This window comes from Myotis yumanensis, unplaced genomic scaffold (genome assembly GCF_028538775.1).
Source record: "Myotis yumanensis isolate MYYU_CA2020_CCGP unplaced genomic scaffold, mMyoYum1.0.hap1 SCAF_8, whole genome shotgun sequence".
Taxonomy (NCBI): Eukaryota; Metazoa; Chordata; class Mammalia; order Chiroptera; family Vespertilionidae; genus Myotis; species Myotis yumanensis.
In genome coordinates this window covers 8,384,726-8,399,926 of record NW_027223759.1, presented here as the reverse complement: position 1 = coordinate 8,399,926, position 15,201 = coordinate 8,384,726, and the positions used below count along the sequence as shown (strand labels likewise).

General features: G+C 44.1%; 1 protein-coding gene across 1 annotated transcript in view; it reads left to right on the top strand.

The window, feature by feature from the left end:
* FTCDNL1 (formiminotransferase cyclodeaminase N-terminal like) overlaps window positions 1-15,201 on the top strand; it is a 32,404-nt gene that overhangs the window by 12,332 nt on the left and 4,871 nt on the right. The window contains exon 5 of the mRNA XM_070423272.1: window positions 10,070-10,255. Coding sequence (XP_070279373.1) covers window positions 10,070-10,255 — 186 coding nt within the window. The remainder of the gene's footprint in view (window positions 1-10,069; window positions 10,256-15,201) is intronic.

Below are 15,201 nucleotides of genomic sequence, written 5' to 3'. Positions count from 1 at the left end.
GGCTTTAAAAAATATCTCTTTACCATCCTTTTCCTGGGGTTCTCAGGAGGAGGAAAGTAAATGTAGGGATCCACACTCCCATCTGCTGGGAAGTCCCCACTTCTCTAGTTCTTTATGATTTTTAATTATCTTGGATCCTTCAAGAACAATGAATTCACCTAATTTGGTGTCAGTGGTAAATTTACAGGAACATTATCCTTTTGTCTGACATCCAACCCAATATTGAAGATATTTAGCCTCATTTCCTGGACTTGTACAAGTTTTTTTTCAACAGCTTTTCTGAAGGATTCCTGTGGTCATAGTGCTTCCTGTATGTTCTCCACTTCTTCCTTACTAGTGTTTTCCCAGGCAGGAGCCAGTGTCTCTGAACATGACCCTGTTTCACATTTACATGCAAACCTTCAGGAGAAGGATAGAGTGAAAATGGAGTGGGGGGTCAGGGAAGAAGGTGCCTACAAATTCTCCCAATGAATTACCCATGAAAATGTGCTTACCTAACATGGAAGTTCATAGTATGCAGCTTTAAAAGTCTGGACCATTGCTATGAATTTTGTCACTGATATGGAAACTTGCTTTTTGTTTTATGTCATTAAATGAAATAATGTTTGTATAGTACTATTTCTTTACTTACTTTTGTTAATCCTCACCCGAGGATATTTTTCCATTGATTTTTAGGGAGAGTGGAAGAGAGAGGGAAAGACAGAGAGAAACATCAAAGTGAGAGAAACACATTGATTGGTTGCCTCCTGCACAGGCCCCGACCAGGGCCCACACCAGGGAGGAGCCTGCAACCAAGGTACGTGCCCTTGACCAGAATCGAACCCAGGACCGTTTGGTCCACAGGCCAACACTCTATCCACTGAGCCAAACCGGCTAGGGCTACAATACTATTTAAATTGATAATATTTAGAAAGATAAAGTGTTAGCTAAGTTAGTTATATGTATAAAGAAATAGCTCCTGCATGATTGATTTTTAAAAATATTTTATCTTAAAATATATAAGCATTAATGAATTTGATTAGAATTATCAGCCTTGTTTGATGTTTTCTTGAGTATTTTTATGACTTGGAGGATATGTGCCATGACAGATTCACACGACGTCAACACTTGTGTGGTAGTCATGAGACCCTTTGATTACTTTATTACAGATTGTCAAAATATGGGCTGATCTGGCAAATCAGGAACAACTTTTCACTTGAAGAATTTTTTACTCTGATTCTCCAGTTGCTATGGAGATTTTCTCATAAAACAGCCTGGGTGTGGTTGAGATTAGTCAATTTAGATGCTGGGTTCTGAGATAGTTGTCTCGACCCTCAGCGCTGCCCTCATTGCCATAGCATAAACACAATGGTTGGTTTTGCAAGCACATGTTAACATAGCTGTAGGACGTAGCATTTAGTTTAAGAATTTTATAATACTGCCACCATATACAAAGCTGAAAAAACAAGGGATGGTGCATTGGGAGAGTACTTAAAATATTAAGATAGCCCAGCCGGCGTGGCTTAGTGGTTGACCATCGACCTATGAACCAGGAGATCGTAGTTCGATTCCTGTCAGGGCACATGCCTGGGTTGCGGGCTCGATCCCCAGTGTGGGTCATGCAGGAGGCAGCCATTCGATGATTCTCTCTCATCATTGATCTTTCCATCTCTCTCTTCATCTCCCTTCCTCTCTGAAATCAATAAAAGTATATTTTAAAAAATATTTAGATAGATTTCTTGAGACTTTATAGTCCATTTTGTCTATGAAGGAGAGTTACCAGGATGTTCATAAGTGCATATTGCTAGAGGCTTAATAAATGAACAGGGTTACATCAACCACAGTAAAACAGAGGTGCCAGTGAGGAAGGAAAGGCCCAGTGGGAGATCTGGAACACACCTGCTGTCCTCCTGGCAGTTCCAGGTGAACCCCACGTCCTTGGGAAGCTGCACTCTTCTCTCCTGTGTCGGCTCTGCAGCAGTCTGAAGTCCAAGCAGAGCTGGTAGGTAAAGGCTCCCTGCTCTTTTGTCCCTGAGATGGATGATTCTAAGGCCCATTCCAGCAAGATCAAGCCCCAGTTGCTCACAACAGCGACCAGCTTGACTACACACCCTTGTGTTAGCTTCCCCTCCGTCCCCTTTTCACTGTTGATGTATGTTGAATAGGGTGTATGGAAAATATTGACAAGAATAAATGCACTCTAAGAATCTTCTAATTGGAATGAATAAGTAAAGTGCATGGGTCTTGCTGCCTGCTTCCTTCTTGTAATTCTTTCCTAGTTTAGAAGTCACAAGGTTTAGAGTTAGAAACTGGGAGGCCCATCTCCCCACTGCCACTTCACCTTGGGGAAAGGGCCTCTTAGAATTCTTGGGATTGAGCCAGGGATTATTGCGGGGGACATTAATTGACATTCACCCCTTACTAGCCAAGGGAGCCTTGAGGGCACTCAGGATAGGGGCTATAGGTTTTCTGATTTTGAGTCATTATCCACAGCCCCAAGAAATTGATCTTGTGTGAGTACTGATGGTGTTTTAGAGAATGTGGACCTAATAAGGGATTTGTAACAGGTGATTGATACCATGTTCACTTCTCCAGCCCAGGCCCTGACCTTGGCCATGCTTTTCATGAATCCCTTTCTTTTTATCCCTGCTTCCTAGTACTTGCTGTGATTTCCAGTATGAAGGCCACTAGGGTTAGAAAATTCTGAAGAGATGACATAGTGACGCTAGATGGACCCGTAAGACTTGGTGCATCAACCCAAGTCTCTCCACACCCTCAGGCCCCCACCAGCCCATCAACCTGGTCTCCATGGTCAGGGTGTGCTTCTTCAGGAAACCCAGAGTGTGTGATAACATTAATAAAGGTTTTAAATATACATACACATATGTAAATTAAATGTCAAAATAAATAAATGCACATAATGTGCCCCATATTACTATTTACTATGTATTTTCGTGCATTCCTATATCTACATGAATGTACATAGTACATTACAATAAAATTTAGGCCCCACTAGCTCATTTGGCTCAATGGATAGAGCGTTGGCCTGTGGACCAAAGGGTCTGGGGTTTGATTCCAGTCAAGGGCATATACCTTGGTTGCAGGCTCCTCCCCGGCCTGGGCCCTGGTCGGGGCCTGTGCAGGAGGCATCCAATCGATGTGTTTCTCTCACATTGACATTTCTCTCTGTCTTTCCCTCTCTCTTCCACTCTCTCTAAAAATCAGTGGAAAAATATCCTCAGGTGAGGATAAAGAAAAAAGAATTTAGGGGCACAAAATTCTTATATTTATATGATGATAAGAGGATCATCATATACTTCTACAGTGAATTTTTTCATTTGGTAGCTGGAAAAAGGACCTAGAAACATCAAGAAACTTACTCATAGTTTTTCATTAAGACAGCAGTAGAACAAAGAATTCTCACCATTGTTTATTTATTATACCTTGCCTCCTGTTTCATAGGCTGATGCTCAACCACTGAGCCACACCAGCCAGGCTGGGACTCTTTATTAATTCTCTTCTTTAAAATTTCAAGAATTATAGGAAAGGATAAAGTTTGCTTCTACCACCTCCCCCATTCATGGTTTCCTGAACCGACCCCTGCCAAGTTATGCTATGAGTATAGTAGGCTCACACTGAATTTAGAATTTTTCCCATGCTTTTATTTATATGTGTATGAATATGTTTATGTTGACAAATCCATTGTAGGACTGCTTGTTCGTGTTTATAATATAAATGCTATCATACTGTAACTTTTTATTTTATTTTATTTTTTTTTAATATTTTATTGATTTTTACAGAGAGGGATAGAGAGTTAGAAACATTGATGAGAGAGAAACATCCATCAGCTGCCTTCTGCACACCTCCTACTGGGGATGTGCCCGCAACCAAGGTACATGCCCTTGGCCGGAATCAAACCTGGGACCCTTGAGTCCGCAGGCCAACGCTCTATCCACTGAGCCAAACCGGTCAGGGCCATACTGTAACTTTTTAATTCAGCAAGCTATCTCGGAAATCTGTCCAAGGTATTGCATGTGGTTCTAGTTCATCCCTGTAGTTTCAAAGTGTGGACCTACTACCTTTTATCTAGTCCCCTCTCTGTGGACAGTCAGATCGTCCCTCCTTTTTCCCACTACAACGAATGCAGCAGTGGACTTTCTTGAATAACCTTTTTTGTGCACATCTGCAAGAATTTCTCTAGAGCCCAAAGAAAGGAATGGGATCATTAGGTCCCAGTATTTGCAACTGTTTTTCACAGATTACTTTTTCCATGAAGATTAATCTAGTCCTTGTCCTCATTTGCTCATGACCTTGTTTTCATGACACATAACAGGTTTTTTTCTTGGCGTTTTGTTTTTTACCGCTATGGCGATGATAAATTGACAATTCAGCGACACAAGCGAAATTGCTTTCCTTAGCGAGTCCTGTTATTTTGAGTCATAGATGCTGTTGTCAGCGTATCATCATTTGTAAGCTTATTTGTCCTTTAAGAATGAAACGTGACAGAGTAAACAGTAGCATCCAGGGATGGGCTGTGGAGTTTGGTTTCCCCCCTTAAATTGTTTTCTGCTATCTCAAGAAGGAACAGGCCCCAGAATGTGTTGGTAGAAATGCAATTTAGGAATTGCACTTGATCTCGTCTTTCAGCCCAGTGTTTCTGTTCTTTCATCATAAAGATCAGCTGCGTTTTACCCGCCCCCCCGGCCCTGTCCCTTAGAATAACATCCAGTTCTCGTCAGCATGTTTCACGTCCTTCTCGATGTTCTAGCACAATACATTTTCGTATCTCGTGCATGTGTGCATATGGTAAAGATTGCTTCAAGCTGCAGCCACGTGGGGGAGGAACATTGCGGTTGCTTTGCTAATGCAGTGTTTGTGTTGGAGCGGTTAGGCCCTGCGCTTTAACTCGCAGCGCTGGGCGTAATGAGATGGCTTTGATGGTGGCTTAGGAGACTAGCGGGACGGTCACAGCTTCACACTTCAAAGCCGAGCATATGGGGTGAATACTGGGTAGCTTTTTTGCTCTCTGGGACGGTAGGGAGACAGTTCTCAACAGCTCTGTTCAATGAAGACACTGGAAAAGAAAGGCTCTGTCTCTAAAATAATTTTGAATTGCAAAGGGAGGCATTTCCACCGCCCCCTTCCATAGACTAAACTAAGAATAATGTTCCCCAGTCTGCACTTAATGAGAGGCAGGCCCGCATCACAGCGCTGCGCTGTATTTTCAAAGTACTGTAGCGAGATTAAGAAGCCAGTTTTATTTTAGGGACGTGTGTGAATTTAGGCAAAAGCTTCTAGGGCTATCTGTTTTACCATCTGAGAGAGCTGTGTGGCTTCTGGGAGAGAATCTTTTTCTCCCCCTCTCATTAAAAAAATACTAAATAAAAAATCAGCTAAACAGAAAACTTGGCTATATTAAGAGAGCTCTACTAAAATTAGAGGATGCTTGCAAGATTCCAAGTCTAGCACCAGGCTAATTTTTAGATTCTGTGCTTTTTTACCTCTACTTATTATGAGTCTGAGGTGACGGGTTGGAAAAGACTGTTTTCATTGCTATGCACTTAGGAAAAGATTTGATACTCTTTTGAGTATTATTAGAGTTCTGCTTTAAAATAAATAAGCCACACACTTATGTCGTGTGTGGGCAAGAGGAAAGAGACTTTTTCTGTTCCAGAGGAAAGGGAGCGACAGATCTGATGGTTTTTTCCTAGTTGTGCATTTTGGCTGCCGTGGAAAAATGTAACAAAAGTTAGCTTCTCCGTTACGTTCCTTGAGCTGCTGAAATGCAGTTCTGTTTAACAGTTAAATTGCAACTCCATTTATACCAGTAATCCTACGTTGCTCCCAAAAGAACAAAAGCAGAAGGGAAAGGGGTATTAAATACCACTATAGACATGAGGTATGTGGCACATACATTTAACTCAGCAGATTCTTCAATACTTCTTAACGAACTGCTCTAACTATTGTATATCCTCAGTAAAATCCTACATCTTGGTCACACTTACGTCCGTTATAGACTCAGAGGAAACATTTGTTAACAGAATGAAGCTTAACCTTCTTATCACATAGAGAAACGTCTCGGTGCATTAGTCCTCCTTTTGCAAAGCGGGATAACCAAGCTCAGAGAAGTCTCTAAAGATAAGACAGAGAGTGATAAATACCAGTATACCTGTAAAGAAATGGCTAAAAATCATTTTTGAGTAAATAAGGCCAGCCAATCATGAAGGTTAAAATATGTTTTTAAAATACTATCATCAGTCTGGCCCGTGTGGCTCAGTGGACTGTGAACCAGGAGGTCATGGTTCGATTCCTGGCCAGGGCACATGCCCGGGTTGCAGGCTTGATCCCCAGTAGGGGGCATGCAGGAGACAGCCAATCAATGATTCTCTCCCATCATTGATTTTCTGTCTCTTTCTCCTCCTCTCTTTTTCTCTCAAATCAATAAAAATATTTTTAAAAAGTACTATCATCAAATCAGCCTTTTCGGCATATGTCTAGTGAAAATGGGAAGATCAGAAGTATTAATTATGGTGGTGGGGAAAACTTGTCAAAAAATGGAAGGAAAACTAAAAAAGATTGTTCTTTTAATAAAGAGCCATTTAGGCAGCTGGCGGGTTCTGCTTTGCCTGTTTCAAGTGCTTGATGGCATCCGGCTCCTCCATCACCCGGCGATTCGGACTTTTGTCGTGTCTGACAGTACTGCCAGGCTCAGGTTGCCCCCATCAGGTGGCTTTGCCGGCTGCGGAGGGGACTTCCGTTCTGAGGACAGCTCGTAAGACGTGATGCCAACCGTGGAAGACTGATCCCAGGGTTCAGTCGCCACGGGCACATTGTACTCCCCCTGGTGTTCAACCCGGTTCGAGTTTTGTTAGCTGACCCCTTCCTCTCATTTGTAAGTTGGGGCGAGGTGGGGAGAGGGGGACGACACGGCTATTTCAGGTTTGCAGTGTCCAACATCCGCAAGGTGCTCAGGACCCAGATTCCATTCATTCAGCTTAACAAACCTTAATTGTTCAGGGAGCTCGAAACCTAGATGTAGAAGCAAAAGTCCGCAATTAACTTTGTGATGCCAGTGGATTAGATCTGATGTTCCAGCCAACAAGAGCTGTAAAATGCTACGGGAGCACGACGGAGGGAGAAATGAATCTCAGTGGAGGGGAGCAGGGTGAGGAAGCAGGGATGAGTTCAGTCGTTCTGGCTTCTTGCTGGTCATTGTAAATGCTCCAAGTCCCTGCCCTGGAGATGCCGGGCTCCACCGGAGGAGGGAGGAATGGCTTTAGGGGAGATGCACGCAGGGCCGTGGCCTTCAACAGCGGTGCCGCTGACCTGAAGGCTGACTGGACTCAGTTTCCCACAGGCTTGAGCGTGGAGTGTTCAGAATGTTGATCTCCTTTAGGAGGCCTATTTGTTTGCTTGGTGTGAGCGTTTGCAATTACATGGAATGATTATCGCATAGATTAATTGTGAAAATAAAGTGATAACATTGAAACGAGCTCTTCCGAACATGGAACCTATGACAGACAAAATAGCTTGTTGGTAAGTATTCTGACTAAATTTGAGACATTTCTTTGAAATGCGGGCAATCTACATTTTCCTTCCAGCAAAATTGCGAGCACCTCCCTGCCAGGCCCCCGGGTTGCAGTCACTGGAGACGTAAATGCTCTCTCCCTGAACCTGAAGAGTATAGTGCACTGCCTCCATTACTGAATACCAGTTTGGTGTTGGTTGTCTTTTTGTTGCATGAGAGTAATGAAATACTTTATTCTCTTCGTTAGAGAACAGAAATTAAGGTTGATTCCTTCCACCGTGAGTTTGTGGAGAAGACAGGGATTTCTAGTCGCAGGGACACGGCGGCCCAGGAAGGTGGCTCCAGCTTGTCAGGATTCAGACCCTCGGAGCAGGCCTGCCAGCGGGAGAGGCCGGCATTTACTGAGCATGTGCACCAGGCGTGCTGGATGCTCTCCGTGGCTCATCTCATTGCAGTCTCTCCATCTATTCTATGGGGTAGTTTCTTCTCCATTTTTCTGTTTCTTCCTTTATTTTTCTCTCCTTTTCTCTCTTTTTATCTTCCGCTATTTTCCTTTGGTTTTACTAAAGTATTTTAAAGCAAGTTCCAGATCATATTATTTGGGCATCACAGTTTGTATATTAAGCTGTAGCAGCCAAAGTGTGAGCCAAAGTTATGGTTGGAGCAGATATCAGTGATCTGAGCAACTAGGAGATTTGGGGTGTTAAGGCATCTTAACCTCTGACAACTCTCCAAAATGTTCTCCCCTTCTGCCCCCTCCCGCTCAGTCCAGACTTGAGAAGTTACCTAACTGCCTAGAGCAGCGGTTCTCAACCTGTGGGTCGCGATCCCTTTTTGCGGTCGAACGACCCTTTCACAGGGGTCACCTAAGACCATCCTGCATATCAGATATTTACATTACGATTCATAACAGTAGCAACATTACAGTTATGAAGTAGCAACGAAAATAATTTTATGGTTGGGTCACAACATGAGGAACTGTATTTAAAGGGCCAGAAGGTTGAGAACCACTGGTCTAGACAGTATTTTACAATCCTGAAACCTCTGACCGTATGTGTCCTGGCATCTGTGCCCTCCCTCCCGCAGGAGCAGTGGTCCTTTCACATCTTAGAGTGGTCTAAAGAAGCAGAGATGCCTTAGTGAACTTGGGAGATTGTCTTGGCTTCTTGGTCTATAACATCGCGGGCTCCTGACTCGGAGAAAGAACATTTCCTAAGACTTCATACAACCCAGAAATATGAAATCTTTGTTGGCCACCTCCACATTTCACCCCTCCTATCAACGTGGCAGTCCACATTAGAAACAAATTACAGACCCTAAAATTGCAGTTGGAGAGGTTTCCTATGCTTATGTGGCAGGAGGCCCTGTCCTGGCCCCTGATGTCCCATGATGCACCTCCAGTAAAGAAGGCCCACATTCCTGCTGTCCCAGGCCACCTCCAGAATTCCCTCCATTTCATACACCAGACGAGAATGCGTGCCCTCATGGTCCTTTGGGATTGTAATTAGCCCCGTGTGAACGTGCTGTTGGCTGCAAACAGGCTCTCGGTAGCAGTTCTCTAGAATAAACAGGATAGTTCTGTAATCTGCCTTGAAAAGACGAGGTCAGAGACAGGATCTAGGTATAAAGAAGGGACAGAGAGGATGCAAAAATGTTGTCGTGTAGAGTCCCCTCCATAAAGTTATGCTGAAATATTGGGCTTTTTTAGGGAACATCTGGCCCGGTGCTGTCCAACAGAACTTCCTGTGATGATGGAAATGTTTGATATCTGCGAGGTTCCATAAGGAGACCGCTTGCTGTGTGTGGTTATCGAGCCCTTGACATGTGGCTAGTGCAGCTGAAAAACTTAATTTTTAATTGCATTTCATTTTTTTAAATGTACTTTTATTGATTTCAGAGAGGAAGGGAGAGAGAGATAGGCACATCATTGATAAGAGAGAATCATGGATCGGCTGCCTCCTGCACGCCTCCCACTGGGGATCGAGCCCTGACCGGGAATCGAAACTGTGATCTCCTGGTTCATAGGTTGACGCTCAACCACTGAGCCTCGCCGGCCAGGCTAATTGTATTTTATTTTAATTGATTAAAATTAAAACTTAATAGCACACGTAGGTAGGGGTTACCATATTGGACAGTGCAAATCTGGCCCTGGCGATCTTTTAATCTCTCCTAACAACATGCACAATTTGGGGCTGTCAGAAAATGGTTAAAAAACTGAAGGCACCAATTTCATTCATCTTAGTGATGAATATTTGTAATGGCTTAGACATTCTAGCCTCCTTGTACAAAGACAAACGTTTATTACTAGACTCCTCCTTCACGGAAAAATAAATTATGTTCAAACTGTGATTTTAAGAATGAGTATGAACTATAGGCTTTCATGGTGATGGTTACACAGTGATGGGAATGTACTTAATGCCACTGATTTTTACCCTGAGAAATGGTTGCACTGGTACATTTTGTGTTAAATGCACGTTACCACAATAAGACAATTGTAAGCTTGGTTTTCCTCCGTTGGGCCCGATTTTAATGTACTTTTGTTGACGCCTCCCACCCCCACAGGCCTGGCCGAGACCCTCGTCCTGCGCGTCCCCGGCAGCAGCGTGTTTCTCTTCGGCGAGGCCGATCTGCCCGAGAAGCGCCCCCTGGTCCAGAGAAGGAAGCAGCTGGGCTGGTTCTCGAGGAGGGATCTCAGTGCCCTGGAACCCGACCTGGGAGCCGCACCTGCCCGAAGATGTGGCTTAACAGGTTCGCCGTTTGGTCTTGTTCTGCTGTTGTTTTTAAACTTGACAGTAGACTCCTGAGATGCCCTCGACTTGTCGCATCGTGTCGGTCCCAGTGAGGCCCTAGTGAGTTGGGTCAGGGGCTCTCTGCTCTTGCTCTCACCCGTCTCTCCATAAGCTGACCAGAGAGGCTAGCAGCCCTCCTCGGATACTTGGTGACAGTCCCTTAGAGGGAGATTCGAAGATCCATGATGAGCCCTGCCGCCTGGCCACAGTGACAAGAATGGTGTCACTCCCGCCTCTGGGGTAGGGACCTGGAGGCCTGGTGCTGTGCCCGGGAGGCGGGCGGGGGGGGGGGGGGGGGGGGGGCGGGCGGCACTGGGGGGTAGGGACCTGGTCCATGTTACTTGTTGCTGGTAGGAAAGCGTCTCTGAACCTGACCAGCCAGTGTGGCCGGGCTGATGCGTGCAGCTGGAGATCAGTTCTGTGGCAGCTGGGGAGCCTTCTCTAGACACCAGGCTTCTGGAAGAGCGAGCAGGCACCGGGAACAGGCATGGTGTTCTCCCTTCCTGGGGGGTCTCACTGGTTCTTGACTGTCTGCTGCTCCAGCCCTGCCCTGTGTGTAGGGCTTATCTAGGAAAAGGAAAGCGCCCCCCACCCCATTCCATCCCTGTTCCCTGCACTTCACCATCCTGCTGCCATTTACTTGAATCTTAATTCTTTTATTCTCAAATATCTTCTGAAGGGGTCACAAATTCAACCATGTTAGGTAACGTTTTGGTAGTCAATTAATACCTTAGCCGTTACAAAAATATTGGCTACCCAAGAGGTGGGCAGGTGTAAGAAACACATCTCCTCACGGCACAGCTCTGCGCAGTCACACAGAGGCCTCTGCATACGGTCCCCTGGCGCAGAATTCTCTCAAACGAAGGCTGTTTGTAGTCGATGCAGCGGAAAAATCACGGCTTTGAGGCTGAGCTCGAATCCTGCCCCTGCTGTTTACTGGCCGTGTGACCTCTGAGAGTTCCGTAAGCCTCAGTTCCCATATCTATGAAATGGACACAATCCTTGCACCTCCCTCATAAGTCCGTGAAGTTGAAATAATGTGTGCTAAGTACCAAATGCAATACTAAGGGCCTTTCCCCCCTTCCCTGCAGAGAGGAGGTATATAAAAAGTGATGATAAGTGTGTTTCCGTCTGTAGTTACGGAAAAGGAAGAAACTGATCGCTCCCTGCCAATTTGAACCTCACATATTTTCCCACGAGTTGTCTCGCAAGTGTAGAAGTGTAAGTTCTGTGACTAAATTCTCAGAAGTCTAGTTCCTGGTTTCTAATTCGAGCCTCATTGGAGCCTGAAGGGATTGCACCACGAACCAGTCCGCCCAGGGCCAGGTGGTGCGATTGCAGCTAGTGGGCAGGCACTGGAGACGGGCTCCTGGTGTTAGAATACAGCAGAGCTGGCTTTAGCGTTAGGTAGGCAAACCTTGGAAAACCCAGTTCTCATTTTTGCAGTGCTGTGAGAATGAATGGGTTCGTACTTGGGAAGAACTCTAACCTGATTTGAAAAGCATGTCTGAGTTAAAGACCAAATGTTCAAAACTGGCACAAAGAGGTTTAAAGATGGTATTTTGAAGGCAGTTTTGATACCGGTAAGGATGTTGTCACAGGCCCCGTACTGCTAAAGGTACTATCAGTTGGTTCAAGCTTTGGAAGTGAGTTCAGGGTATGCATCAGGAGCTTCAAAGGTGTATATGGCCGCCTGGCAGAGTCCTGTTCCTGGTGATAAACCCGAAGGAGATAGTAAAAGGTGCATGTCCTTATGTACAAGTATATTTATCAGAGCATCACTTACAATAGCAAGTGCTGGACACATGATACATGTTCAGTATTTGAGAATTAAATAAACTGTGGCATGCCTAAGTGAAGGACTATTATGCAAGCAATTAGGCATGAGGTTGCGGAAGAATTTTTAGAGACATGGAAAATACAATACATTGTAGAGAGAATTTGTAGATAATAAATGCAACAAGGAATTTGTTAAGTACTTAGTATCCACCAGACACTGTCATCAGTGGGCAAAACAGAATTGATATGCCCTCAAAGAATTTCTATTCCAGGAGGTAGGGATGAGAAGACAGACAATAAATAACAAGCTTAATTAATAATGAATTCTACAGCATGTTAGAAAATGATAAGTGCTATAGCCAAAAAACAAAACAAAACACCAAAAAACCAAAAAACAACAACAACAAAACAACAACACCACCACCATGAGCCCTGGGGTGGGGTGAGTTGTGAATTTCAATGGGATAATCCAGAGTCAGCCTCACTGTGATGCAGCTTTGGAGCAAAGACCAGGGGAGGCCGGTAGCCACTGGAGGTGTGAACAGGCGTCTCGGGTGGAGGGACTGGCCAGGGTCAAGACCGGAGGATACAAAGTAGCACAAATAGATGGCCTGAATATTGGGAAACATACGTGCATCTTATTTACCTCAAATTTTACACATTTTTAAATTTATAATGCTCCAACTTATTTTCATTTTCTTAATTTCTCTAAATCGATCTTGTGATTATTTTCCATTATCTTTCATGAGGTTTATCAATGGTCAGTTTTTATAAAAGCTGGGTTTCAATGTGTTCAATTAGATGGGGTCTGATGGAAGATTCAAGATAAGAAAGAAAAAGTAGCACAACTTCCCCCCAATGTCTATTTTGCTAATATCTCCTGACAAGTGGCAGAAGCCTTAATTTGTGAAAAAAGACATGAGAGTTACAAGAGTAGCTAAGTTTAGGCGACCTTGTCCAAGCACAGGCCCTTCATTTAATAGGCTCAAAGCAGGTGCCTGCAGAAAAACATCGTGTCTGTTTCAAGGTGGAAGAGTAAGGGATGTGGATAAGCAATTCGTTTCTAGTAATTTGCAGACCAGATTGGAATTCAAAATTAAGACACATGATCAGCCCAAATCTCAGGATACCTTCCTTGCACAAATTCTCCCTTAAAAAACCATTTATGTAGGAAGGAATAAAATGCTTTCATTTTTTAAAGCCCTGTATATTGAAGTAGAATTTACAATACTTTGGTCATTAGGGTATACATGTTACTCATCTAATTTTTCAGTGCATTTAGTTCTCAACAGTGGTGGTGATTTCCCTTATTTTAAAATTTAATGGCTTTATATATTTTTCTAACTTTCTTTAGTTATGTCAGTGTTTTTCAACAAATCTTTCCACTTCTCCCATCAAAACAGAAAAGCCTCAACACATTGTTGCTGTTTATTTCTTTTCCTAAAAAAAGAATTAAATAGGATGATTGGTGCTATCAACTGAACACTTACAGTTAACTTTCCAGTGACAAATTAATCTGCGCAGTCCCCCAGAGGAAGCAGATCTATGAGGGAGCAGGTTTCTGTTTTGAAGTTCCCTAAGAATATTATAAACAGAGGAGGAAAAAAGTGAGCTCAGAAATGACTAGCACTCCTCGTCAGTGCCAAACAGACAAAATCTTTTAGCCAAATTCCTTTTAAAAGTTTGTAGTTGGCCAGCTCGTGGGGAACATAAATTAGGGCAAAGCAATAATAGTTGATACTTTTAGATCTATAAATAAATACTTTATACATATATATTTAAAAACCCTAAACATTTATGGGATAATTTAAACACTGCTGGCTGATATGTTATATGAATGGCCTGCATATACTATATGCATCATTGTTTAAAAATACAGGGACGATTCTTTGAACTACACAGTTTCATATGCTGTTTTGGGAATCATGGATGGAGGTAATCGGCACATCTTGGAGGCAGGGACTTCTGTTTAGCTATTTAAATGGGTTCCTGAGAGCTGCCCCTGCTACTTCTCTCCCTGTAAATCAGAGGCGTAGCATCACCAGCCACTTTTCTTGACATTGAGTAATGCGATTTACTCCACATCAAACCTTTTACTTAGTCTCTGAAAAATCACTTTCCTGTGTTAGAAGGAGTCTGTTAAGTTTTAAGGAACCAATTTCCATGATTCTCTGTTTGATTATACATCCACTTTGGATGATGGGAGGCGAAAATCTCGATGTGTAATTAAACGTGGAACCTGTAATGGGCGCATGAAGGACTTGGGTGTTGGATGGATGAAGGGCACCACTCCACTATGGAAAATTCGGGAACAAGCAAGTCACCTGAGCCTGGCCTCACCCGGGCTGGCTTCATCCCATGACGACGTTAACGTGCACCTACTGCTGTAATTTCCTCTCTGAATTCTCGCTATTCTGAAAGATTCAAAGCTGAGAAATTGAGGTTCGCCATTCCTTGCAGAGCAGGAAAATATCATACGCATTTTGCAGAAAAACAGCTGAGCAAAGGCAGTGTCCTGAGGAGGTGGAACTTGAATCCCGATCCCTGGGGTGCCACTCCCAGCTCTGCCCACGTGCTCCTCGCTTAGCTTTCTTTTCCGTAGATCTGGCCACATGCCTCAGAGCCCTGCGTGCTCCCTGCCATGGGCGCACAGGGCTGAGCAGTTATGTGTGAGTTTTATGGCTTTGGTCACCAAACGTCCTGTCTCAGCTGTGGTTTCCCTTTAGTACACGTTCTAAAAAAGTTAAAGCACCCGCATGTAACGGCGCCTGTTCGCTCGGGGTAGTGACTGTTTGTGTTGTGGGACTGAGTTCCAGGTCGGGTGCCTGCTCTCTCTGTTACTGTGAAGCGAAGACCACCTCTAGGCTGGGCTTTATCTTATTTTCACCTTCTTCCTGTTTTTGTGCCCAGCGACTCAAGGCTCCTGGCACGCAGCAGGTTTTCAGGAAAACATACTCACTGAGGGAGTTGCGTGTTGGTCCATGAGAATCTCTGTTCATTCACTTTGCACAGGAATCCACACAGGTGACGTTCTCTCTTCAGATATGAAAATGCCAAGTACCCCAGAACACCACCCCAGCTCTCTCCTCGCACATGTGTGCCTACTGGCAGCCGAGGAGGAGCGCA